A 26,879-nucleotide genomic window follows, 5' to 3' on the forward strand; every position below is an offset into this window, starting at 1 on the left:
ATGAGGTGGCTCCTGCCCTGGACGCTGGCAGCCGTGGCAGTCCTGGTGGTGGGCAACGTCCTGGCCACGGTGAGTCCTGCCTGGAAGGGATCAGCGAGGGGACCTGATCCCTTTCTGCCTGATACCGAGGCCGAGGGACTGGGGGTCAAGACAAGATGGGTTAGAATAATGAGCAGAGAGAGAGAAGAGGGCTGCTTGGGTCAGAAGTTGGTGGAGTGGAGCAGAAGGCACACCCCTGTTTCCTCTGTTCACAGACAATAACCCTCAACAAAATGAGGGCCGGGGGATCTGCATCCCGGACTGGCCCTGTGATCTTGGGTGGATCATTCACCCATTCAGTGCCGTGTCAAATGAGGGGCTGGCTAGGAGTATCCAGAGCTTATGAGTTTTGAAAACCAGAGCACTCTGCGCGTCAGGACTCCCCCAAAGAGAGGTGCTGAAAAACCCCAGGAAAAGATGAGAAGGAACACACCAGCTTTCAGCAAGTCTTCACTAAGCAAGCAGGGTTTGGGGTTACCACCACGAGCCCCGTGTGGCCCTTCGTGGTAGGTTCCTGTCCTGCTATTTCCAGAAAGCGACTGGGTCTGGGAGGGAGAGACATCAGTTTACACCGTCCAGAGCCAGGGAAGGAGACACGTGGCACAGCAGGGAAGCAGTCTGGAGCAGAGCTGGGGTGGTTGGACAAGAGGGCAGGCTGCTAGGGGCAGTGAGTAACGTGGGCAGCCAAACAAGGGGGTGCAGCTTGGGGCAGCAGGGTGAGCTGCTGAGTCTGAGGTCCCACACGAGGGGCAGAGAGCGTGGGAGTCACAAGGCTACTGACGCTGAGTTATACCAAAGACTTCTCGCGGGTGATAGCATGCCTATTCCAGGAGATGTGGAGTCAGGGGACAGCAACCTGTCTGTGGGCACAGAGGCTTGGTCCATTTCCAGTGAAGTTCAGAACTCGACATGGCCAGGACTGGGTAACACACACCTTGCAGGTGTTACACTCAGAGAATGAACTTGTCCAGTTTGCACCCAAGTCCTCCAGCCCTTGCATGATATCTGCTCACAACAGCATCTCAGCCTACAACAAGTAAAAATACCAGCTCTATTCACAAAGGATAGCCCAGGGTCGGGATGAGTAAGTAGCCAGGGTCACACTGGCATCTCTGGTGGCACATCCTCACCACTCAGCCTTCCCAACGTTCCCTAAGCCTAGAGTTCAGGAAGGAAGCAAGTAGGCCTGCCTCTGCCTCGGGACAGTTGTGACTGAGTACAAGCCTGCAGGTGGCCGAGCCTGGGAGGGCAGGGTATGGATGGAGAATTGGTGACAGGAAAGTCAGCATCAGAATAAGGGCATGAGAGGGGAAACTCATGGTGAGTCTTGCCCTGAAGCCTGCTCTCCCACCACTGGAGCAGCCTGGACTGAGGGATTTTAAGGGGATCTCAGTAAAGAGACTTCAAGTCCAGAGGGACCTGTCAGCATAAAGAATTGCTTCCAGCAAAGGCTCCCAGACTGCCGACCCTGTACTCTTAGGCTGAGTCTCCTGGCTTCTTGTTTTCCAGGATGTCCTGGAAACCGCTCTCCACTGACACAGTGCCCTTGATGGTGCCCAGAAGTCAGTCCCTAGCTCTGTGACCAAATTTCACACATGGCATCCTCTAGGACTCATAAAGACAGGGAGTTCAAGTCCAGCAAGGTGCTGGAAGCCCCCATGGAAAGAATGACACGCATTGACCATATGGAAGGAAAAGTATGTGGGAAGTGAGCATTGCCAAGAAGACTTTAGGAAGTGGGCCGGGAGGGAGACGCTGTCTGGTGCGCATGTAGCTAAACGGGATGTTGGCAAGAGCCGGAGGCCAGCTGGGGAAGGGGCTGTTCGAAGTGGGGGAGGGAGGCAGATTCTGGGCTCAGATGCAAAGCCTGGTACCTATGACAGTGTTGTGGTTGACACTCTGTGTGGAGAACAGTTTGTTTTATCTCTTTTCTTTTTCTTGGACAAGCAGTGAGGGGCTACCTGCTAAGAGAAAGGGGATAGAATGTGGGAGCCTTCCCAAGGACAGTGTACATGGTAATACCCACCTATGTGTCTTGCCTGTGCGGAGACAGAAGGCTTGACCGAGTACCACCATCACCATCATTCTTGGATGCTCAGAGAGGTTAGGTAAATTACCCGAGGCCACACAGCTAACAGTCCATGGACATTTGAATTTAGGTGGCAGCCTTCTGATGCTCTGAGTCCTTGTGCAGAAACAGAATACATGGAGGCTGGACCTTAGCAACACTTGCAGGCTGAAAACATCCGGCCATGTGTTAGAACGAGAGGTGAAAACCAGGTAATGTGTTCCAAGATAAACAGGCTGGGATAAAGGATCATCTACTGGCTGAATCTTCTCTCCCTGTTTACGTGAGGGGTGGGGGGGATGCTGTTCACACAATTGTATGTATATGACGGGGTAGAGAAAAAGCTGGGGGTAAGGGGACTCATTGTTTGGATAGGGAATGCCAACTCATTTTCCAAGAACCCCTTACAGAATACCAGGCCTGGGCATGTGATGAAATCCTCCCTCTAATTGAAGAAAGCAAGCATGGCCCACAGACAGTCTCCACCTACCTAGACACTGTGCAGTTGTGAGTCAGCAGCTCCGCCCACCCCACCCTACCCCCAGATCAGAGTCTGCAGTGACTTAAGCCCCTGCCTAGCTTGGCCCCACCAGGATGCTGCAGGAAAGCTGCTGAGAGTCAGCCTGCCCAGTAGACATGGCATTTGTCTAGGATTGGCAAGTCGGAGGGCTGCCCCATACTATTCTTAAAATTCATGAGCTTCACCTATGGGCAGACCTCTAGCCCTTTGGAAAACATACACATTACATGCCACAGGGTTTAGTGACAGTTGTGCCTGTGACTACTCAATGTGGAACCGTCACATAGTACAGGAATCAACTCTCAAGCCTGCTGTAGTGCCCCCACCCCATCCCCCAGAGACTTCAACACTATGTCCTCAGTGTGACTCTAATAAGAACAGAGAAGGAGCTAAAGCCACTGTTAGACTACTGTGGCCATAGCCGCCACTTAGGGTTGGGGGAGGTGACTGTAACGTGTCAGCGTTAGGCTCTGGCAGAGGAGATTTATTATCAGCAAACTGTAGATGCCGCAGGAGGGTAAGAGGCCCACTCAGTTCTGAGACACAGCTTTACCATCCATGTTGACTAACACTCGGGAACACTGCCCACTGAGAAGACAAGAGCGTGGTGTGGTCCAGACACTCACTGCCCATTGCAGCTTCTTCTACCACGGACCACGGGGCCTCTGCACTGCAGCTGATCCCTCAGCCACGAGTGGGGCCTTGAACTGCAGAGCTCAGTGAGAGAGTCCAGGGCACAGACGTTTTAATTCCTACCCTGACTCCTGTTGACAGGATATGCTTAGACTGCATTTGGGGTTCAACAAAACATATGATTGAAGTCGATTTCACCTACTTCCGATTCCTTTTGATACAGCTACTAGAAAATTCCATCTGTGGTTTGCAAGTGGACACAAAGGCATTGGGTTCAGTGAGAGGAGCGTCCTGAGCCAGGCTTACAAGGCAAAGTGACCTTACAAGGGAAAAGTGACACTGCTGTACCATTTAAAAGGGCAAGTGTCCCTTTAAGCGTTCACATGAGGCTCTGGGTCTGGGGAGAGGATGGAGGGGAGGGAGAGAACTCGAGGCCTGCAGAATCAGTCCCATTACCCACCCCAGCAGCAGGATTCAGGCAGCCACTAGAGGAACGGGACTCAGTACCATGTGTGTGCAGAGTAGGGCAGTGAAGCATCTGCTCTCCTGGGCTCAGTGCAGGGTAGCCGGGTCTCCAGCCTTGAGAGGGAGGTCAGTGAGCATCCTAGGGGACTGTGGAAGAGAAAGGAAGGCAGGTGGAGTGCTGCTGCTGCTGCTGCTGCTGCTGCTGCTGCTGCTGATGATGATGATGATGATGATGATGATGCTGCTGATGATGATGATGATGCTGATGATGCTGGTGATGAGCGTGGTGACGAAAGAATGGTGACGATACAAATGCTGATGAGAATACTTGTGATGATGGTGAGGTAATGACACATGGTAGTGACAATAGAAATAGTAGAGATGGTGGTGATGATAGAAAGGGAGGCCCCAATGATGACAGTGATACTGAGGACACCTGTAGGGTTGTGTGTATCAGGGCAGTAGCTCCTCTCTTTTGACTGAAGGTCTCATAGCTTGTTCAGCTGGAAATCTGGGACACCGGCATGGGGTCTGCACTGGATGCTGGAGCAAGCAAGGAGGTGCCCGGGAGATGGTCTCCGAACAACTCGTTTGCTTTGGATTTTTAACACAAAGCATGAGATAGAAAGTATCCTCTGCTCTAGTACTGACATCCTGATTCCTCAGCTCCTGCTCCTGCTCTCCCTTCTCTCCCTTCTCCCCACTTCCTCCTCTTCCTTCTACTCTTTTCCACTGAAAGAAAAAGGAGGCTAGAGGGAGGGGGCAGAAGAGGGAGAAACCAGCCTCTGAAAGGGGATAATGAACATTCCAAGGATGTGATTTGATCTTGGCCCGCCCACCAGTCTGATATCTGGAAACAAGTCCAGGCGAAATTACCTCAGTTGCAGATCCGCTGGGGGCGGGGGAGGGGGCCGAGGTTGGGAGGACAGAGTCCAGACTCTGAGGGCTCCTCCGGGAATCCTGCCTCTGCTCTATGAATGAAGAGAAAGGAAGTGGTCTGTGAACCTCCTCAGGCCTAGAGAGGTGTGAGGAGCTAGTAGGATAGAGGAATATTTAGAAAAAAAACTAAACTTCAGCACTGTTTTTAAGCAAAATGGTTGACTCCCTGAATTGCTGGCTGCTCTTCCATCCCAGACTTGTCTGCTCCATGACACCTAGGTGGGTCACCTCCAAGAAGTCTTCCTCACATCTCCCAAGCAAGGCTACAGACATTTCCATAGATCTTACTCTTGTCAAGTGGAAAGGATCACATCACTCAACTTGAACGACACTGGCCTCATCCCATGAAAGGCCATGCTTTGTTCATGCCCTGTATTTCTACAAAGCATCTCTCAACTCTCAAGCCACCTGGGTTGTTCAACTCCAGGCCTTTGCACATGCTGTGTCCTCCACCAGCCAGGTTCATGTTAGGTTCTTTCCTGATCTGTCATGTCCCCTACTGGTCTGTCAACAGCTGGGCTAGAACACTGTACGTGCTCAGGACAGGCATGGCCATGACTCCTAAGGCGAGGTCAGATTAGCAGATGACAACTAGTTAGATTCTATGTGGGGAGGGTGAACAGAAAGGGTGAATAATGGCCTTGCTAAAGTGGAGATGCCTCATGGAGAAGACCTGACGCAGTTGCTATGTATCCCAGGCAACAAGCAGTGATTTCCAGACTTGGTACCATATAGTCAGGAACTCGGCTTTTACAGGCAGTGTTCTGGCCTCAGTCTTGGTGTCCCTAACTGGGAAGTAGGCATGATAGCCCACTGTACCTGTGTATCAGGTTGAACTGGACAGAGGTCAGGAGAAGGTGAGGCTAAGCAGCCCAGGGATAAGATTCAGCCCAATCCACGAGCTAGGCAATGATTATTAGCCGTCGTGGATGGAGAAGGCCTTTTCACAGAGCCTTTGTTAACACAGGCTGCACAGGACAGGAGTGAGACTGGAGCTCAAGTTTCTTGAAGATTGAAGTGGGATTTCTTTGGTTGTGGGTAGAGTATGACTTGGGAGCTGTAGTCCTCAAGTCTTCCAGTTTTTGCCTTTCTCACTGAAATCTACATCCATGTATATGTGTTTCACACACACACACACACACACACTCCTTTTTGGAAGTAGAGGAAGATGAGTAACAGTTCAAACACCTCGGGGTCTCAGTTTCCCTATTTGTGATACATCCCGAGGTATTTCCACCATGACTTGACTGCTTCAGGAAAGGGACTTTGTCTTCTCCATGGACCATGATTCCTGCCTACCATTGCCATGTCCTTAAACACCAAGTTCATCTTTTCTCACCAGTGGCTCATCTCCACTGGGGCTGTCTCCAGCTTAGACATCCTCCCTGAATTGAATAACTGATTGGCCAATCGTTCTCCTGATTTAAGATGCAGCGGAAATGCCTCCTCTTCCCTGAAACATTTTCTGCTTTCTCACCTCTCTCTCCCTTCACTTTGCTCCACTCTCCCCCTGCTACCAAATTCGGGGTCCTATCTGAGAATGACCTGAGGGAGTGATGCTAGGGGGGTTGGGATTCAGCTCCATACTCAAGACCTCGAGCAGGTCTGACTTCCTATGATTCACTTTACTCCCTACATAAGAGAGAACCTGCCATTCTGCCTGCCCCCTGGGGTTATCACCAAAATAGAACTGTCTATTGAAGACACACCAGATTTTAAACAGGGCACAGTGGCACATGCTTGTAATACCAGCACTTGGGAGCTGGAGGCCTGAGGATCAGGTGTTAAAGATCACCCTTGGCTACACAGTGAGTTTCAGGCTAGCCTGGGCTACATTGAGACCCTGTCTTAGAAAAGCCAAACAAATTCAATAAACAATAAAATAAATAAATTATTGACACTATTGACTCAAAGAAGCAATTGGAAATGCTCTTCTAGGTGGCCAGTGCCATTTGAACATATTATGAGGATTCATATGACAAAATAGTAAAATAGTAATTCACTGTGTTGCCATGGTAATCGTATGCAGGTTGCGTTTTCTACAACTCCCATTTCAGACCCATCAAGAAGTTCAGTGAAAACACTGGGTGCCTACAACTTTCTACATTTCTGGAATGAGCAAGCATGCGTGTGTGTGTGTGTGTGTGTGTGTGTGTGTGTGTGTGTGTGTGGTGTATTTGTGTGTAGTTTGTGTCTGTGTGTGTGTGGTGTGTGTTTGTGTGTGTGTGTGTGTGTATATGTGTGGTGTGTGTATGTGGTATATGTATGTGGTGTGTGTGTGTGGTATAGACAACAGAAAAAGAAACAAGGTCAACAAAGTACAGGTGATGACGAAGGCTGGTGATGGGGAGACAGTGTCATTGTCCCAACTTTATGAGATTCAAATTCTCACTTGAATATTTGTCTCACAGTCATATTTCAAGTTTATATATATATATAATTACATATTATATATTTAATGTAAGCACATATTATTTAATTATATAATATGAAATATTAATTATAAAATTTATAATTACATAATATGTATATGTTATGTAATGTGTATTATAGAGAGTTAGGCAGATAAATAGAAAGAAAGATAAAGGATGACAGTGGTTTATAATAATTTTACTATAATTATTTTGGATTTTTCAAGGTAGTTTCTTATGTAGCTATGGCTGTCCTGGTACCAGTCTGTAGCCCAGGCTAGCCTCCATCCACCTGCCTCTGCCTCCTGAGTGATTAAACTCATATACCCTGCTTTCTTGTGATTTTTCTTAAAATTCTCTAAAAGAGCTAAAACCATTCCTGGTCCCTGCATAGAAACCCTGAGATGTGGCTGCCATAACCCCAACCCTTGGTCTTTTTCACACTATCGTCTTTTTGGAAGGAAAGGCCTAGAGCTGGTACTGATCATTTGCCATTGTACCTGGAGGGTAGCATAGGCTGTAAGGACACTACCCTTTCCTCTTGAGGTGGGTACTGGTAGTTATTCCAGGTTAGTCCACATCTCATGATCCTATCTCTGCCCCTCGGGGGCTAGGATCACAGTCCTGGCCACCATGCCTTCCCTCTTTATACATTTGAGGAATGATTTAATTAGTGCTTATAGGAAAGATCCTCAACTCTTGTCCCTTTTATCCTCTCCACACACCTCGTCCGGCTGGTGGATCCCAAAATGTGGAGTGTAAAACTGACAGGAAGGAAGTTGCAGTCTCCCACGGCCCTTGTCCTTGTCCTCGAGCCACCTAGGGAGAAAACTTGGGGCACCTTCACTCTCTGAAAACCCTCTTGAATAAAGCCTGGGGGTTCAAGGCTGTGTTGTGCGGCCCTTGTCCTTGTCCTCGAGCCACCTAGGGAGAAAACTTGGGGCACCTTCACTCTCTGAAAACCCTCTTGAATAAAGCCTGGGGGTTCAAGGCTGTGTTGTGAGGTGAAAGGGCCTCCCACTCATGCCTGGCCCAGGTCTGCAAATCTTGGAGTCAAGATCCTCCCAAATAGTGGTCTAAGTGGTCCAGAAGCTTCCTCTGGACCAGAAATATGGCAACAAAGCAGTGGGACCCACAGGTTCCTGTGGTTCGAGCCACACCCTGGGCCCAGACCTACCCTCTCTCCTGTCTCCCACAGAGCCTCTCTTTTCAGCAGCTTCTCCTAGGCCCTGGAAGACTGCCCAACATCCCCAAACCTTAGGGTGTGAGCTACCATTTCTGTCTCGACACTGACCTCTGGTGGTGTCACAGATACCCAAAGGCTTCAGCCAGGCTTTCTGAACCCACCACTCCCCGCTGTTCCCTGAGCATTGCCCAAGTGTGTTCTCATACCTGTGGGCACTGAGGTATTTTCCCTTTCTGGACTTAGTTCATAGGTATATCAGGAAGATGGGGAACAGATGAATAAACTTGGGTAGGTGAGGGTATGTATGGTGCAGTTAGCACTGACAACACTGAAGAGACAGAACTGGCAGACAGTTAGACCTCCAACAAGTTGCTTCAGGGTGGGAGACTGTCATGAGATTCCCCCCACTTCCCTGTGTCCTCTCAACACTGGATCATTCATGTCTCCCTTGTCACTGGGACCCCTGTAGGGTCCTTTCCTCCCAGGCAAGGTCCTATTTTCTGATCCCATGTTCCTACTGGAAACCTTTGTAAAAATAGAGTGATCCCACTGGGTGAAGACCAGAGGATCACTCGGTTTCTGGGTGCACCTAGTGTACTGGACCACGCTGCCCTCCATTAGCTGCCGCTTGCCTGTAAACAGAGGACAGATGCACATGCAGGCTTTCCATGGCACTGGCATAGGTGCACATGTAGGCTTTCCCACAGTGCTGGCACAGCACATGTGGGCTTCCCTTAGGCGATGGATTTTCCTTCTCAATTTCCATCAGATTTAGCATTCCTGTAAGTTTGACAGCAGGGATCCAAAACTACTTTTTCCTTGCCTACCTACACACTGTTTACTTTGTCCAGAAATATGGGACTCTTGGGGACTTTGCTACCAAGCTGTGTCTTTTTTTCCTCTGTTTTCAGGTACTTTAACAAACCCTCAAGAGCTAAGATGAATTGCAAACCATCGCTTAACAGCATTTTGTCTTGAAGGGTAAAATAAAGATACATGTCCCAAAGCCATGTCAGGTGGCTCTGTGTAGGGCACTTTGAAGCACTGTATACGTTGCATAACGAATGCTAAAGCAGGAATATGACCCAAGGCTTTGTTCTTCCATCCCATGTTACAAAGCTGTTGTTCCTACCCTCTTAGGAATCACAAGTACTACAGGCCAACTCAGGCCTGTCTAGAAGAATCCAGAGTCCAAGTGGGATCAGGGCATCTGTGCTGATGGTTTCTGCCTTCAGAATTATCTAGAAGAACCTTGATATCCAGTATTGCCTCCAGCAGCCTAAATTTGGCTCTCTGGAGACGCCATGGGCATCAATGTACTCTGACTGTTAAGGCGATTCTGGTGGGGAAGAAAGTCCAGGGAGTTCTGGTGGGTTTTGCTAAAGATTCCTGAGCAGAGAGTGGAGAAGGTCTCAGAATGAGCAGGGACAGACAGGCAGGCTTGCAGCCATGGAACTGGCTGAACTGTGTACTGTGCATGTGGTTTGGGAGGCATCTTGGGCACACCACTTTCTTCTTGTCATCCTATTAACACAGTGACATCTGCAAGGCCCAGTGCCAGAAGCACATTGTAAAAAGAGTTTTATGTGAACAGCTTCAATTTGGAAAGACTGAGCCTTTTTTATTTCTCTTTCCTTACTCAGTCCTTCCTAGTCAGCATTCTCCTTACTTGATGGTTTCTTTTCTCCTTTCTTCTTTCTTAAGAGTACTACAGGGTCCCAGAGTACTGTCTGCAGAGATGCACCAGCCTACTTTGGGGTAGGTGCATTGACTGCTTGTGATGTGTAAGGGGGTAGCAGCCAGGGCTCTCCGAGAAGAGGGCAGGGCTCATGTAAGAATACCAGGGACAGACTTGAAAGAAAAGTATGAGTGCATGAAAAGAATCTTAAGGCTCTAGAACAATGTCCCTATGAAGCAAGGTGCCTTTGAGAAAGTCTATAGCTCCTTTGGGTCACTGGAAGATTCTTCGCATCCTCCTACTGTACCCAGGGCCCTGCTCCCAGATCTTGGAAGGCAGCTTAGTGAGCTCTTGGGCTTGCCTGCATGCCTGTTGCTCCCATGGGGGTGTGGATAGACTTGCTATTTGCATTCTGAATCCAAGGCTCACCAAGTCTTGCTCTAATTGGTCACCAGAGGCCCCAGAAGTCCATGGATTTATTGCAAAAGCAGATGAGTCTCTTGTTTAAAAACTTTAGAGAAGGTGCTGTAGACCTGGCTCCACAGTTATGGGAACTCACTACTCTTCCAGAGGACCAGAGTTTGGTTCCCAGAATCTGTGTCTAGCAGTTCATGACCCCCTATGACTGTAGCTTCATGGGATCTGATATTCTCTTCTGGTCTATGGGCATGTGAACACACATGGCATACATACAGGTACACTGACACACAGATGTACACAAATACACACACTAATAGTAATCATTATTGCTAAATTATTATAAAACAATTTTCCCCAAGGTTTGGGCAGAGAGGAACTTCATCCCATTTTACTAGGTGACTTTCTACAGACCAACTGGCAGGTCACTTAGACTCCCTGAGGGCCCAGCTCCTCACTACTCTAAGAAAAGTCAGCAGGCTCACTTTGTAATGTGTTAGACAATGTATGAGCCGGTGTGTGTTCATATGCTGCAAGGAACTCTCCATAAGTATTAGCTATAGAAACCTCAGCAACTCGTTTGTTTATTCACACCACAAAATAGGGGAGCGGCAGGTAGGTAACCCTGTCCTTACGAGTTCAAAGTTCAGTGAAGGATACGGCGACTAACTCATCATTTCTGCTGATGGGGGGTTACTGACACCCACTATGTACCCAGCTTTGTAAGGCCTGATCTCTGTCCTCATAACTGGATGCTACTATTTATTTCCTAATGTTTTGTGCCTTTTTATTTAGTATCAGTGTGTGCGTGTTGGGGTCAGAAGATGGCTGTCAGGAGTTGATTCTCTCCTTCTGCCATGTTGGGGCAGACGCCTCCTGCCATTTGTGTTGCTCTACACACTTTGAATTGGCTGGTCCACAGCTTCAGCACAACCCTTCTCTCCTCCATCTGTCTCACTATAGGAGTCATGGAATTAGAACTGCATGCTGCCACATCTGTCTTTTGTACATGGATTCCAGGGGTGGAGTTCAGGTCATCAGATTTTTACTGGCTGAGCCATCCCACCTGCTCCTACGCACTTCTTGGTTGGCTCCCCAGATGGTTTCTCGAGTGCATTTTAGCTAGTTCCTCCCATCAAGGTGTTCTCCCTCCATGTACCATCATGGGAAGAATACTGAATCTAACAGATCTGAGTTCTGATGTATGTTCAGAGGTAGGTAGGTACTTTCATCATCTCACTGGTCTATAAAATATAGGTTATATACCCTTCTCCATGCAGAAGATGAGGTAGTCTGAGGTCTCTGCTAGGCTATTCCCGAGTGTCCTCAGGCTGGTGTCTCGTTAGACAGACTGAGTAACTGGAGAATAGCATCAAGTTGTTTCCTTGGGGCGAGTAAGGATGCCACTTGCCAAGGAGAAAGCTGAGCCTCAGACAGAAAACCCTCATGCCACAGGAATGGTGATAAACAAAGGCTTGGCACAAGGGCACACTGTGATTTACTCCAAGCCTAGATCTTCCCTGAGCATCTCCTGCTAAAACCTCTCAGTGAGTGAGGCATTCAGGACTGGGCACCCGCAGCCAGCCGGCTCCTGCCTCCAGCTCCCAGGACACTGCATGCCACAAGCTTTGCTCTCTGTACCAGCTGCTCCATGTGCTTCGGTCCTCCTACGCTCCTTCCTTACCCCGGGTCCACCCTTGCTCTTCCATCATGGTTTCTGCAGCTTTGGCCCCACTCTGCCTGCCCATCACACGCCTTCTTTCTACTCCTAAAGAAAGTACATGTGTTTGCTCTCCCCCCACTATGCCCTCAACACCCAGGCCAGCACCCAGCACCAAGTAAAAGCTAGAGCGGTGCTGAGAAAAGGAAATGATTATGTAAGGTCACTGTAGCATTGATTGCCTTGGTTACAATTATTGCGAACACATCACCGCTGTTTATGTCAGTGAGGGGAGCGGCTCTGTGCAATGTTGCTTTCTTCAACCCATCACAGAGACTAGCACACAGTAGGTGTTCAGTAAGTATCTGTGGATTCATTAGCCAAAGAGCTGGTGTCCGTTTCTCTGCCTCAACAGCCTTTCCTCAAAGGCAAAAGTTCCCTGCCAGCTATCCATGTATCTCGGTATGTAAGAGAAAGTTATCCCTGGGAGTTTGAACTAACTACTGGCCTGTAGTCATACGTATTGTATATTAAAGCTGGACAAGACATCAGGAATCCACAACCGAACTTCAAATCCTGAAGAGCCTGGGATGCAGGGGGTGCTTCCTATTTGGGAGAGCAGGAAGCCTCACGACCACTAGATGGCACCAATAGCTAAGACTTGGTCCAATGCAAGTTCTGCCTATCCAGTTCCTGTCAGAGTAGCCAGAGAACCCTTCTACCTTCCTTGCCCTGATGCCTAGGGGCCTCTAGGCAGATACCACAAAATAAGGCTGCCTAGGAAGATTGTTTACTTGGGATGAAGGGACGAGGCTGATGGTGTTCTCACAGAGTTTGGTTCACCAGCTTACAGCCTTTTCCAATGAGGTTTGGGAGGTGTGCTCTAAGTGTCCCCCATATGCCAAGTCCCAATGTTTCTACATCCACTAGACCTTTTTCCACATAAGAGCTCTCAAAGTGACATTCTTGTACCCAGTTACAGACTTCAGAGGGGCTGGGGTGTGTTTTCAAACCCACTTACAAGCCCCTCATCTAACCCTCTCAGACTGTGTATTCTTCTTGACTCCCAAGATTAATCCTACGAGGAGAGATTGATACAGAGTATGATGTCAGGTAATCCCACTGTAATTTCATCCCTCCTGAAGTTAATGCCTAGAGAGCCCTATGTGCACAGTGTGTTATATTCGGGCAGAGAGGGAAACAAAACCCTACAGAAAAGCCACTGTGTTTGACTTCAACAAGGCAACCTGTTACTAGACATGCACTGCAAGCATCTAGTAGCTGAGGGCTCAGAGTGTCATAAGAGGTCATAGAGAGCAGGAAAATTTATCTCAGACACAAGGAAGATGCCTTGAGGCAGGGAAAGCATGCATCAGGCTGGGCCCTAAATTGATACTGGAAGTGATGTGTCTGGGCCTGAAATCGAGGCTACGGGCAATGCAGGGTGACAAGACACTTTGTGAGCCTTCGAGGCCTTCAGGTCTTTGCATCAGTATCTATACACTTGTGATGTTCCAGGACCAGGACCTTCAGGTCAGACCAATGCAGCTGCTCATCTCTGATCATCTTTAGCCAGAGCTATTCTTGGCTCAAACGCCCGAGAGCTTCTTTGCACTTCCCACGGGACCCAGAGCCTTGTGCTATGATTCATAACCTCTAATGCTTGTCTCTCCTGAATAGTGCATGAGCTTTGTGTACAGGGGCTCCTCAGTTTCATCTTCAAGTGTCTAAAATATGGAGAAGGTTACATGCTAGCCCTACGAACATCTGTTTAATGCTGAAACAGCCCAGAGAGAACAAAGGGGCACAGGGGATTCTCTCTCCCTTTTAGGACTCAGTTTCTTCTAATGCAGGATGAGGAACTCAGATGGGGTCAGGAAGGCAGTCAGCCAGGTTGGGATGTGCATGGATTACAGAGATAAAGGCACCTTCAAGAGACTGTGTTCAGATACCAGAGTCCTTCCAACTGCTAGATATCCAGGTGAGAGGCTTTGTCCCAAAAACAAAAAACAAAACAAAACAACAAAACCAGGATCTGTTGGGACCATAGAGACACCAATAAAAAAAAGTAAGTCAAGGTGGGCCTAGGTAGATGCTAGGCCCCAGTACTGGAAATTGTACTGAGTTCTGTGAACTTTGTGCCCCTTGATCTTACTGGCTTTGTTGAAAGGAAATCGACGTTTGTCTGTTGATCATGTAGATGTAAATAATTGTGAAATCCTGTAAACATGGCGAAGGCAGAGAGGCAATTGCAGCTATTTGGGCTTGGAAAGTCTGGGCTCACAACCCCTTTTTACCTCTGCTCTTCCTCCACAGGCTCTCTCTCCAATGCCCACAACCATGACCTTCACCCCAGCACCACTGGAGGATGCTACACGCCCCGAATTCTGCAAGTGGCCATGTGAGTGCCCGCAGTCCCCACCTCACTGCCCACTGGGCGTCAGCCTAATCACAGATGGCTGTGAATGCTGTAAGATATGTGCCCAGCAGCTCGGGGACAACTGCACAGAGGCTGCCATCTGTGACCCACACCGGGGCCTCTACTGCGATTACAGCGGGGACCGCCCGAGGTACGCAATAGGAGTGTGTGCACGTAAGTGAGAGACTCCATACCTTCCAACTGCCCCCCACACCTTATCTCTGGGCCATGGTCACCCACAGACATTCAGTTGCCCAGGCTTAGCTGTTCAGGAAGCGTATTCCAACTAACCCACAGTTAGAGGCCAAAGGATGGATCACCCTGGGAAGAGAGCAATGACTGCATTCTTCTTATCCCTAAGATACTATGTCTGGCTCTCTTCCTCTTAGAGACATTTTCCCCCAGGAAATACTCAAGTCTATCTGTAGATAAGACTCCTCAGTAAATGCCCAGTAGCATCTCAGATGATGTGGAGTCACTGCTATACTTCAAATGCTTTAATGGTTCTTTAAATTATATAATATATATATATATGCGCTTAAGAAAATATATTGACCATGAAATAACAAAACCAGCAGTCCACACGGTTTCTCAGCTACCCTGCCTTTTCAGTTACTACCATTACTTTTACCTTGCTGTCCTCTTATTTCTGTATGTATCACTACATAGTAATGTCTTCCATGAGATTTTAACTATACTATACTATAGCAGGCTATGTTAATTTTGGGTCACTTATTAATATTCCTACAGGATAGTTGAAGGATTAGCTCCCTGATGCCATCAGATACCTTTGTTATCTTCCAAATGTCCTTGTCCTGATTTTTGGCTACGCACTCATGAATATTTTTTTATGTTCTGACTATGTTCTCTAGAGCCTGAGTAATATGCAGGTTTGAATTGCCGCGTTCCCTACTGCCATCTGCTCTTCCTGGTGCTTCTCACTGCCTTTGTTCTCTTTGCTTTCAGTGTGTACGGTATTCTTGTATTTGGAGGAAAACCGTTTATTCTTTACGGGATTCATCCTGTGTCTGCTGTACTTGCTGTCCTTGTTTCTGGGAGTTCACCACCTCCTGCTCCTCTCTACCTATTTAGTCTGAATCCTCCGAGCATTGCCTGGCCAAGCAGTGAAAGGCAACATGACACAGTGGCCTGCCATATGATTTGACAGTATCTTCTTAAATGTTCCTCCAAATCTTGTGAATACAGAAACTCCTCCCCCATCCGTATCAAATTAAGTCTCCTCCATAATTATTGGCCCATGTATCCGGAATAGCCGTTTATATACAGTACAGTCCCTAGCCCTACCTAAGACCTTAGGTTCCCATGGCAGAGGGTTGGTTTGTGCACACAAATCCAAGTCAGTAAACAGTATCTGAGCCTCCTTTGCGGCCCTTCCTCCTCTTTTCTTCTTCTCTTTTATCACTTATTTAGATTTACATCTTTGTCTTTTCAAATAAATGACCCTGATCCCCCCATCTTCCATGATTTTCTCCTCTTGCCAGAATTTTTTGTTAATGCCACAAAACATGTTGAAAGAAGACTTGCTCCACAACCTGCACACAATTACCCTATGCATGGACTAAAAGGAGTTTCCTAAACATTAGCCCAGACCTGTTTAAATAAACCCTTGAGTCACAGGTGATCTCTGCTTGTTATGCTAAGACTAACATTATAAACAGTCATCTACCTTCTCCTATAACCCAGGGAGGTGTAACCATCTTCCCTGTGCTAGAATCCCTCATCAGACCAGGTACAGGAGACCAGCTAGTAATCCCTCTTGCTGTTAGCAGGTACTTTAAGGTCATTTGAAGGGTAACTCTGTTCACTGTGATTACACTAATCTCCAAAGCCATAATGGGATCTGACAGGACATAAACATTGTGTCATGGAGCCAGAGATTCCCTTTCCCGCTCACAACCACCCCCGCCCCCACCTCACAGTTTCCAGTGCAGTTCTCATGCCAAACCATTCTAGTCCCTTAGCTCCCTGCCACCAGGAAATTTGATGACTTTCCTTTTTGTTTATTTAGGAAAAATAAATAAAACACCTATGACCTAAGGAAGGATTCAGTAGGTCTAGGTACTTGGCATGCGTTCCCTGGCCATGTGGGTAAAGCAGGAGTTACAGGGCACATTGTTAAGTTCCAAAAGCCTCTTCCATGGACCATTTTCATCTCCAACTGCAACACTTGACTCTCATCCAGGTATAGTCTTACCCATGGGCATCGCCACGATCACTCACACAGACACACAGACACACAGACACACACCAGGTGCATTATGTGCACACACAAGGGGAGGGTGGGTTTGTGTATGTGTGTATTGTATTATTATATGTATCATATAAAACATGTGTACATAAATACAAAATTCACTTGTGTCCCCTAAGAATTTCCCCAAAAATACGGCATAATGTCGGGATTTGTGGGGCCCAAATACAGGGCGAGGCATGGAAGTGTAGAGAGGCTGTGAGACCCAAGAAGACGGCGTCTGATGCACACAGCCCATTAACACGTGATCAGCTTAGCTAGTGGATAGACCTCAGGATGAGCTAAACCTGTCTGCAGAGAATTAGGACAAGACAAGGCAAGTGAAAACAAGCCATTGGATGCTGCCACACAGGGCCCAGGGAGCTCAGAAGAGCCATTGGTAAGCCAGTAAATGCCAACTTTGGCTGTCCGTGGTTATCATCCTGGGCCACCGGGACCAAACAGAACAGTGAGTCTAGTCTTGCCTCGTCTACTCAACTGTCAGGAGGAATCTAGGCTTGTGTATAATTGGTAAACACTAGAGCTGCAGTCAAAGAAACTCAAAAAGTGTGTCCAGGCCAACCTAAACACAGGGATGGGCACAGTGCCCTCTACTTCAAAAGGTTCCACTATTTCAGTTGCCCAAACACTGCCCCAATGGAGCTGGAACAGGCACCAGGGCAAAAAGATCTGGCAAAGGGAACGTAGTGTTTACAGGCTAATGGGATTGGGGTTTCGATCCCTGCTCTGCCTCTTGCTGCAACAGGCCTTGGGCCACACGGCTGAGGATCTTCATTAAATCAGCCTCCAACGGGGGAGAGGGGTTAAGAGGGCATGGTGACTGTGATTTTTGCTTGCACCCTGGAAATCATCTCAGCCCTGTCCACTACTATCCTCGATAGGGGATAGGTCTCATTGCAGAACCTCCCTACCTTGCATGTTGCTAAAGGAGGGAAAGGAAAACGTAGCATGGTGCTTGGGGTTAGAAAGACTGAGCTGGAGTCCAACCCTTTTAAATCTCAAAGTCCTCAATAAGGACAATGTGAAGAGGAGCGGGGACCCCTGTGGGAAGTCAGGTTGTGGCATGCTTAGACACAGTAGGAACTTAGTGGAGGCCGGCAGTCCTGGTGTGTGTGTGCCTCTACCCACCCATCGCCCCATTGGCTGAGAATAATGTGAAGGTGAGGTTATAGGACCCAAGCCAAGTTCCTACCCTCACAAGGCTACAGATGGTGAGGCGCATGAAGGTCCCAGTAAAGGAGCATGGTGGCTTGCTGCCTGCAAGTCTTTTAGCTATAAAAAGGCTGGCCAGGTCTCACCTGAACTTCCAAGTGAGGTTAGAGAGGTGTTGGCTGCTTTCTCTCATCCAAACCCAGTTCCCTGGGAAAGCAGGAAAGGAGGGGTTCCACCTCTGCTGATGGATAAAATATAATCATCACAATCCTGACCTCCCCTTGGTTTATGTAGGGCAGTTATACCAGCTGCCCATGTGTCCCCATTAACCAGTCTACAGAGGTGGCACTTCCTAGGCACAATGACACTTGACTTTGGTCACATGCTAAGCTCCCCTAGAAGGCTTTAAAGAATACCAATGCTGAGGAAAGCAATGCCCCAGTATCTCAGCATGTCTCCTGTTATGTAGCCCGGGAATCAGCATTTTTAAAGGTTGCTCAGTGGATTTCTGTAAACTGATGAAAAGAAGGTGGATTGCTTTGCCATTGACTCTAGAGCCCCGGAACTGTTGTCTTTACACGTGAGGGCAGAACATAAGCCTCAGCCTTCTCACCAGTAAAACACACACACACACACACACACATACACACACACACACACACGCACACACACACACAGTGTGTGTGTGTGCTGTGTGAGAGAGAGAGATTTATATCACGCACATATCTGCCTATACACATATACACATATGTCCATGTAAAAAAATACACACAAACTAGCACAGGCACATGTGTGTGCACATTCACATGTAAACATATGCACATACAAATCTTCCTGGCATTTCAGGGATTGGCAGGGTGACTGAGGATGCAAAGCTCAAGGGCCTCATTACATCCTGCTTCCTGTTTCCTCTTCCTCTTCCTGATCATCCCCCTTCCTCTCATCTCTCTGCCTCATCTTCTGGTGTCAGGTGAAAGGAAGGAGGCTGTGGGTTTGGTGTTTCCACTCGGTCATTTACCAGCTCTTTGAGCCAATGAGTCCCTTCCTCTCCCAGACCTCTCCTGCCCCTGTGAAGAAAACAAAGCTCTCCGGATGAAGTCATCATTGGAGATTGAGTGAGATCATGGAGCAGAAGTTGTGTCAATGTATGCCAGCACTTGCTTCCTGGCTATTCAGAAAGTGGTGACAACAAAGAGATAAATGTACACACCCCAAGAATGCTGCTCAGTGGCTAGCTTGCTCACCAATGTCACCTTGCTGAGACTGTTTTGCTATACATAACAACAGAAGCAACAAAGTGCTTCCTAACCAAACAAAATGTACCAAGAAATACAGTCTTAGCTCCTGCCAGGTACCCTGATGCTTACTGCCAGCCACCACCCACACCAATCCCAGAGCTACTGTAATCAGCAGACTCTTAACTGCCCCTCCTCTGTGGGCATCCTTGCTGTCCCAGGACCCCTGCCTACAGTTCCAGATGCTATCCCCAAGGAGCACAAAGCACCAAGGTTAGAATCTGACCCAGTGGTTTGCCAAGCCACAGAAGGCCAGTTTGCATAACCAACTACACAGTCCTGGCTCATGTCTAATGAAGACTCCGGCCCGTCTCAGCTCCTGCAGAGAGGATGGAAGATCACATTTTCTCGGACTGAGTACAGAGGGCTGGAAGTCTTCCTTGACTCCCGTGAGTCTTTGCAAATGTGCCTGAAAGCTGAGCTTTCTCACTGCTTTGGTTTGAGAAGCCACCAACCTCTGCCTGGGTCACCGAACTGCCATCCAGATCTATCTTGTGGCCTTCTCCTATTGTGTACTTAGTACCACAAGTTTGCTTGTGAAGTATATAATCGATCTAACTCATTCAACTTACTCATTGAACACCTACTTGTGCCCGGAAGAATTACAGGCACTGACAGTTCTGCAACCTCCTCTGAGACAGAAGGAAGCTGTATCTGTTCTTCCCCAGCACCCACCCTTTCCTTTCTTCCTTCTTGTCCCCTCCCCAACCCCAAGCCTGCTCCAACATCAGTCTCTTACACCCTTAGTACATGCCCTCCCTCATTGGAAGAACGTCATCAGCACCTCTCTCTCTCACTCTGCTCTTTGCAGAACAAAGCCCTCTCACACCCAAAGGATCTTCGGAGTCCGCTTGCTCTCCGTTTATAGCCATCTGTACACCCACCACGCCCTCCCTGTTCCCTCACCTCCTAACTCTTATCACTAGTGACTGTCACCACCAACAATCACTCCTATGACTGTTGGACCATCTTCCCACTTGATCATGAGATGGTCAGGATCCAGCCCACTATCATTCTGTCCAGCACTGGGTCCCCAGCTCCATAGTCAGCACTGAGGAAGGCAGCTCACTTCATTCCTAGGTCTGGTTTCCTGTGTCTGCTTTCTTAGTTTGGCCAGGCACGCAGCAGTACCAGTGTTGGGAATACTGTAGGGATAAAAATGTCTGAGCTTTAGCACTAGAATGCTCTCCCACCCACAATCCAGAAAGGTCTACAGTGACTGTCCCCTGCTGTCACAAAGCACTTTCACAGTACCCTTTCTCTCTTTCTCCCTATTGCGTCCCACCCCTTCACATGGCCCTCTCTTTGCCCTTGGGGTGCAGCCAGCTGATATGTGGACCAGACCCTCTTTCCTCACATGAGTGATTCCTTGGCATGGCATCTTAGGCAGCGGGGAACTGCACAGAAGTAGCTTGTCATGGAGCCTATACCTCCTGGCCTGACACACCCGCCACCTGTGTTTGCAGAGGTGGTCGGTGTGGGCTGTGTCCTGGATGGCGTGCGTTACACCAATGGCGAGTCCTTCCAGCCCAACTGCAGATACAACTGCACCTGCATGGACGGCACAGTGGGCTGCACGCCGTTGTGCCTGAGCCCCAGGCCTCCACGCCTTTGGTGCCGCCAGGCTCGGCACGTCAGAGTCCCTGGCCAGTGCTGTGAGCAGTGGATTTGTGATGATGACACAAGGAGACCACGCCAGACTGCACTGCTGGACACCAGAGCCTTTGGTAAGTGTGGGCAGGGGCAGTAGTGTCTCTGGATATCACAGAGCCCTTAAATTCCTAATGTTCTCTTCATAAATCAAGCCCCTGGGCCATTTCCTTCTCCACAATTCACCAGTCATATGCCTTTGGGGATGTTCTGTCTGGAACCCAAATTCCTCATCTGTAAAATGCAAATGGCGCCATTTTTCCTACCTACCTTATGTGCTTCTCCCAGTGTAAAAGCCTGGCATGTCATTTGCAGTCCCCACGGGCATGGGTACCTGGACCTAGAAAGAGGAGCAGGTGGCAGGAGCTAGGAAGAAGTAGGTGGACCTTCCAAATAACTCAAATATTCTATTGCTACAGTCGTGTGAGCAGATGGGACTTTATCTAGCTAAGCCTGATAAGAAGAGACCCTGTGAGGGAGGACGGGATGTGATTTATTCACCGTTGCCTTCTGGAGCTTTGTGCATTTGCCAGATATTTGGAAAATATTCAACTGGTGTTTGCAGATGTAGCCACATAGATGTTTGGCTATAGGTGGCTGAATAGATTACTGATAAATGATGGGTGTGTGCTGCACTAGCAATATATAGATGTATGAATAGATGCATGGAGGAGAAGTGGTGAGAGAAGAAAAAGAAAGTGGATGGATGGATGGATGGGTAGATGTGTGGGTGGGTGGGTGGGTGGATGGATGGATAGATGGATGGATGGATGGATGGATGGATGGATGGATGGATGGATGGATGGACAGGTGGATGGATGGATGAATGGGTGGGTGGGTAGATGGATGGGTGGATGGATAAATGGGTGGGTGGGTGGGTGGGTGGATGGATGGATGGATGGGTGGGTGGGTAGATGGATGGATATTTACAATCATGGTGATAGATGAGTAAATAAAGGATAGATAGACACAGATGCTCTCTGATGGGATGACAGTGGATATCTGTGCAGTTAGGCTTTTGGACTAGAGCAGAGGGGACGAAAGTGAGTAAAAGACAAGGACAAGAAGCACTGCTGCAGGACACCTTGAGGCCTGGCATCTGTGCTGCGCATGGCAAAGAGAGAGGAATGCAGGATGGCTCCTGGGACTGGCCAATGCCCAAGAGAGAATGCAAGAAAGGGAAGATGTTTAGGGGGATGGTTAGCTGCTTGGCATGAGCAGGCTGAGTTTGAGGAGTGCTCAGAGGGAGAAATGTCCAGTGACAGAGGGTGTCCCACAGGAAGAGAGCTCTCCTTGGAGCAGCAGCTGGTCGTTGATATGTCCTGGAAATAGCACACCGTGAGACGGGGGAGCCTGGAGTAGGACTAGGAGTGGGTGAGAGAAGAGGAGGCCAGGAGCTATGAAGAAAGTCTGAGGAAATGAGGAAAATCCGAGAGACTGTCACCGTGGCTACAGAATGTAGACACTTGTAGAGGAAAATGCCTCTGAATCAGTGAAGATTGCTTACCGCTCGGCTTTGGGCATGCTATTGATTCTAAAATGTCTACATGTGAAAGTTTGCTCAGAGCCACTTAAGACTAAAATGTTTTAGGGAATTGGTTTTGTCAGAGGGCAGGGGCATTATGGGCTTGACAGCATCCCTAGATTTAGATGACAGCAACACCTCCCAAAGCTGTGACCATCTGAAACAACTCCAGACCTTAACAAATGTGACTCAGGGAACAAAATCTCCCACGTGAAAAAAACAATGTGATAGAGATGAAAGCCAGTAGCAGGGAAGGTCTGGTCCCTGGTAGCTCAGGGAAGCATGACAGCTCCTCCCAGGAAAACTGCCTTCAGTACAGCACAATAGTCCCGGGGTGGTGGAGGGAGGCTGAAGCTGCCTGCCCATTGTGTGTGACCCAGTGACCCAGTTCTTAGCCATCCCAGGCAGAGGCCCTGCAGCGGTATGGAGGAAACCCAGAAACCAAAGCCCTTTATCCTTTCATCCTCCCTGACAAATCCCTCGCTCCATGCCTGCTACAGGCGCCCAGCAAGCTCATCCCAGACTGCCTGATTCTGTGCTTGGCTGCCTCCATTGCTTTCTCCCTTCTTTGTGTGGGTGCCCTCCCTTTCTCAAATTCCCTCACCAGCAATGTTTGCCGCATACCCTCGAGCTCCAGGGACTGTATGAAGAGCTGTTTCCCTAAATAGATTCCTCGTCTGCCTGTGTGTTTCTCCTCTCTTCCTTTGTCCATTTTTTGATTACCTTGTCTGCCCTGTCTGTCTTTCTTTATCTCTGTGTCTCCATCTCTCTGTCTGTCTATCTCTGTGTGTTTGTGTATCTCGTTCTCTCTCTGTCTCTCCCCAACCCCTTTCTTCCATTTCGTATGAGTACACAGGTAGGATGTCTGTCTGTCTGCCCCATCTTTCTGCAGGTTGCTCTGCCTTGCCTCCATAGCTCACGACTCTCCCCTGCTCACCTTTGGCTAAGCTGATCAGATGCTGGGCTTTGTATGTTCACAGGACCAGCTAGATGACAATAATACAAGGGGTCCATAGTTGGATAACAGGACCAGCTTTCATGTACTTGGATTCACTAGTCAAGGGACATCTGATGCACTGTTCCATGCCTAACTCTGTCCTCTCAGACCCCAGGCCTGGGAATGCTGTTCTTGATCTTTTCAATAAAGGGAAACTGAGGCCAATGGGTGAGAGCCAGATCATTGGATCATACAATTTGTAAACTAGAGCAGTGCAGAGACATGAACCCAGGAAGTGTGAAGCAGAAGCCTATGGTCTCCTCAACTACTCTGTTCAGAAATTACTGAAATGGGATGTCAGGTGCTAGGATATGGGGCTCGCCTTTGGACTTTCACATATGCACTTCATTTCTGAGGCACTGTAGGATGTGCAGTGTCTTTCTTTGAAAGATCCTGCTCAGTGCCTTGCAGATACATAGCATAAACTCAGTCAAAATCTACACCATTTTCCAGCAAGAACTGGACAAAGATCACATAGCTTGTAGGCATTCACTGTATTGCTTGCTCTTCTGGTTGCTGTAACAGAATACCTGAAGAAAAGCAATTTAAGAGACAACGGGTTCATTTTGCTTTACATTTTAAGAGGAGCTGCAGGGGCTCGAGAGGTGGTTCTGGTCTCAAGAGTGCTTATTGTTCTTCCAAAAGATCCGAGTTCAGTTCCCAGCACTTACACTTACCTGGTGGTTCACAATTGCCTGTAACCCAGTTCCAGGGGTTCAGATGCCCTCTTCCGGTCTACACCAGGATAAGCGCACACATGACACACTACATAGACACAGACGCAGACACACAAGTAAAAATAAATGTAAAAAGAGGAGATACCATCCACCATAGTGGGAAAGGTAACAGGGCAGGAGGGAGCTCCTGGTCACGTGGCATCCAGTCTGGAAGGAGGGGGGATGGATATTGGTGCTTAGCCCACTTTCTTCTTTCCGTTTGTTCTGGAACCCCAGTTCATGCCCATAGTTAAGGTAGCTCATCTCAGTTCATTTAACCCAATGTAGAAAATCCTTACCAGACATACCCAGAGGTCTGTCTCCAATTGACAGTCAATAGTAATGATCATAGAGACTCGGCTCTAACGATGAGTTTCTTCTGTGATTTTTATGTTGCATCACTTGGTCCAAAAAGAAAATGTTAAGGAGGAGAATGCAATCTCCCTTCCAGGGTGTGCCTGTGAAGTAGAAGACAGTTTGTCCTCCTGTGGGGAGAAACAGCCCAATTCTGTTTGTCTGTCTCTGTGTCTTTGCCTTAATCATAACCGTATCTATTGGTCTCTGCCTCTTTCTGAGTCTCATGAATTCTAATTTTTTTATGGTAATGGTGAGGGCTGGGGGAGCTCGTGGAGACAGACTCATGGGCACTCTGGTGTCCCTCTGCAGCTGCTTCAGGCACGATGGAGCAACGGTATGAGAACTGTATAGCCTACACCAGCCCCTGGAGCCCGTGCTCAACCACCTGTGGCCTAGGCATCTCGACTCGGATCTCTAACGTCAACGCGCGGTGCTGGCCAGAGCAGGAAAGTCGCCTCTGTAACCTGCGGCCATGTGATGTGGACATCCGACCACACATCAAGGTAAGTGCAGAGCAGGGATGGGCCCCTTGGGCAAGTATAGGAATGGTGAGCCTGGCCTCTAAACTTCTTGGGAGTCATTTATAAGATAGAAATAAAAAAAGAGACCTGACAGGCCTGGGACGGGGGCTGCTAGGTTAGTCCATGATGAATTTCACGGAGTGAATGCTTTTGTAGCTCCCATGGTATCAGAAGCAAGTTCTCCCCCCGAGAGGAAATCAGGAGCCACCCAAAGTGTTCTTTGTGTAGTGATTCGAGGGTCCTGCCCCATCTTTCATCTCCTTGACATCCCACATCCACCTACATAGGCACAGGACAGCTACCTGGGCAACGCGAAGCCTGTGAACAAGAGCTGGAGACAAATGGGGCCAAATGCCTCTCTCCCGAGTGTTTGCAGCTGCGGGCAGTCTCCGGCTATCAGTAACGCTTCAGTCCCTTTCCTGTGAATACAACATTGGCAATAATCCCTGACTCCCTCCCTGCATTTAGAGTCTAGGATGATACAAGAACAATGTCAAGAACATTTATACTAAACTTCAAACGGCTGATTTCAGCCCTGGGCTCAAGGCATGGGTCCTCCTTGTCTAATTCAGTACCTTGCACTCTCACCTCAGTGCTTGGCCCACCCGATGGCATATCAAGCAAAGAAAACTTGTCAGGGCTCATCCCTGACTCTGGATGGAGTGGGATAGGTTCTTCAGATGCTGAGGAGAGGCTGCCCTGCTTCCTGCCATCACCATCAGACACAGGGCTTGCTCCTTATCCTTGCCATCCGTGATGGATACTCATTTCCTTCCTACTTTTCCCACTCTGCTACGCCCACCTTTGGTGCCAGCAGGTCCTTATTAAATGTCTCCTAATTGGAAGTATGGGTGTAAAAGACCCTGTATGAGGAGCAATAAGAACAAAAGCCCTAATCTGGGCTCTAAAAATCTATCACAAGTCTGAGCCCTTCACTAGGAGCTCTCAATTTCTCTCTCGTCCCCACCATCTTCTACCCTAGGTAGGTTCCCCCAGTTGAATAATCTATATGCCCCACTCACACTGGATGTGAGCTGAGCTTAGCTGTGCTATTGTGCTAATAATAGAACCGAATACTAGCACAGGGCATTTAGTAAGCACCTACTGTGTACCAGCTACATAGTTACATTAGTGAGCTACAGAAAGAGTATCAAGGAGCCCACAGCCTCATGAAAGGCTAGAATTGAATTTGAATAATGCCAGTGCTATTGAGAATGCTGTATGGTGATAGTATGTGTGAGAAAGAGAGGCAGTGGGCTAGAGGGGACAGATGATAGAAAAATATGGCTCTGTTCAATCATGGAGTTCCATGTCGTCTCAGCCACTTGCTAGCTGGGAAGCTTGGTTAGTTTAAAGAGGCTTCTTGTGCTTGTGACGCTGACACATGGGAACAAATCAAAGGCAAAAGCTCAGGAGAGGAGGGAGACTGCTAGCTGTGATATCTGAGCTCAGCGTGGTCACGCCCTTCGCAATGTTTGGTGTACCTGTGTCATGTGGCAAGACCTTGTTTCCTTGGCTGATGTCCTTCCTTGATTAAAAAGTCTGCAAATCTGGAGCAAAGGTGATGCTTGCCAGGCACGGTGATGAGAAGGCAGGATTTGGTGCCTGGATGGAATGAACTGGTTATACACCACTAACCAAGTCCGCTGTCTCTTCCTCAAGGCAGGGAAGAAATGCCTGGCTGTGTACCAGCCAGAGGAGGCCATGAACTTCACTCTCGCAGGCTGTGTCAGCACACGCACCTACCGACCCAAGTACTGTGGAGTCTGTACTGACAACAGGTGCTGCGTCCCCTACAAGTCCAAGACCATCAGTGTCGGTTTCCAGTGTCCAGAGGGGCCGGGTTTCACCCGGCGGGTCCTATGGATCAATGCTTGCTTCTGTAACCTGAGCTGCAGGAATCCTAACGATATTTTTGCTGACTTGGAATCTTACCCTGACTTTGCAGAGATTGCCAATTAG

The 26,879-nt window shown here is 48.4% G+C and overlaps 1 protein-coding gene across 3 annotated transcripts; it reads left to right on the forward strand.

Moving 5' to 3' along the window:
- Positions 1–26,879, forward strand: CCN4 (cellular communication network factor 4; the record flags this gene model as incomplete). Of its 3 annotated transcripts, XM_080938855.1 has the most annotated exons (5): positions 1–69; positions 14,333–14,609; positions 20,618–20,878; positions 24,706–24,899; positions 26,580–26,879. In XM_080938855.1, 5 exons carry the CDS (start codon positions 1–3, stop codon positions 26,877–26,879), a joined length of 1,101 nt encoding a protein of 366 aa, XP_080794981.1. The 3 variants fall into 3 exon arrangements, with proteins under 3 accessions (XP_080794981.1, XP_080794982.1, XP_080794983.1); XM_080938856.1 differs by lacking the exon at positions 20,618–20,878; XM_080938857.1 differs by lacking the exons at positions 14,333–14,609; positions 20,618–20,878; positions 24,706–24,899.

The sequence above is a fragment of the Micromys minutus genome (assembly GCF_963924665.1).
Source record: "Micromys minutus genome assembly, chromosome: 27".
Lineage (NCBI taxonomy): Eukaryota > Metazoa > Chordata > Mammalia > Rodentia > Muridae > Micromys > Micromys minutus.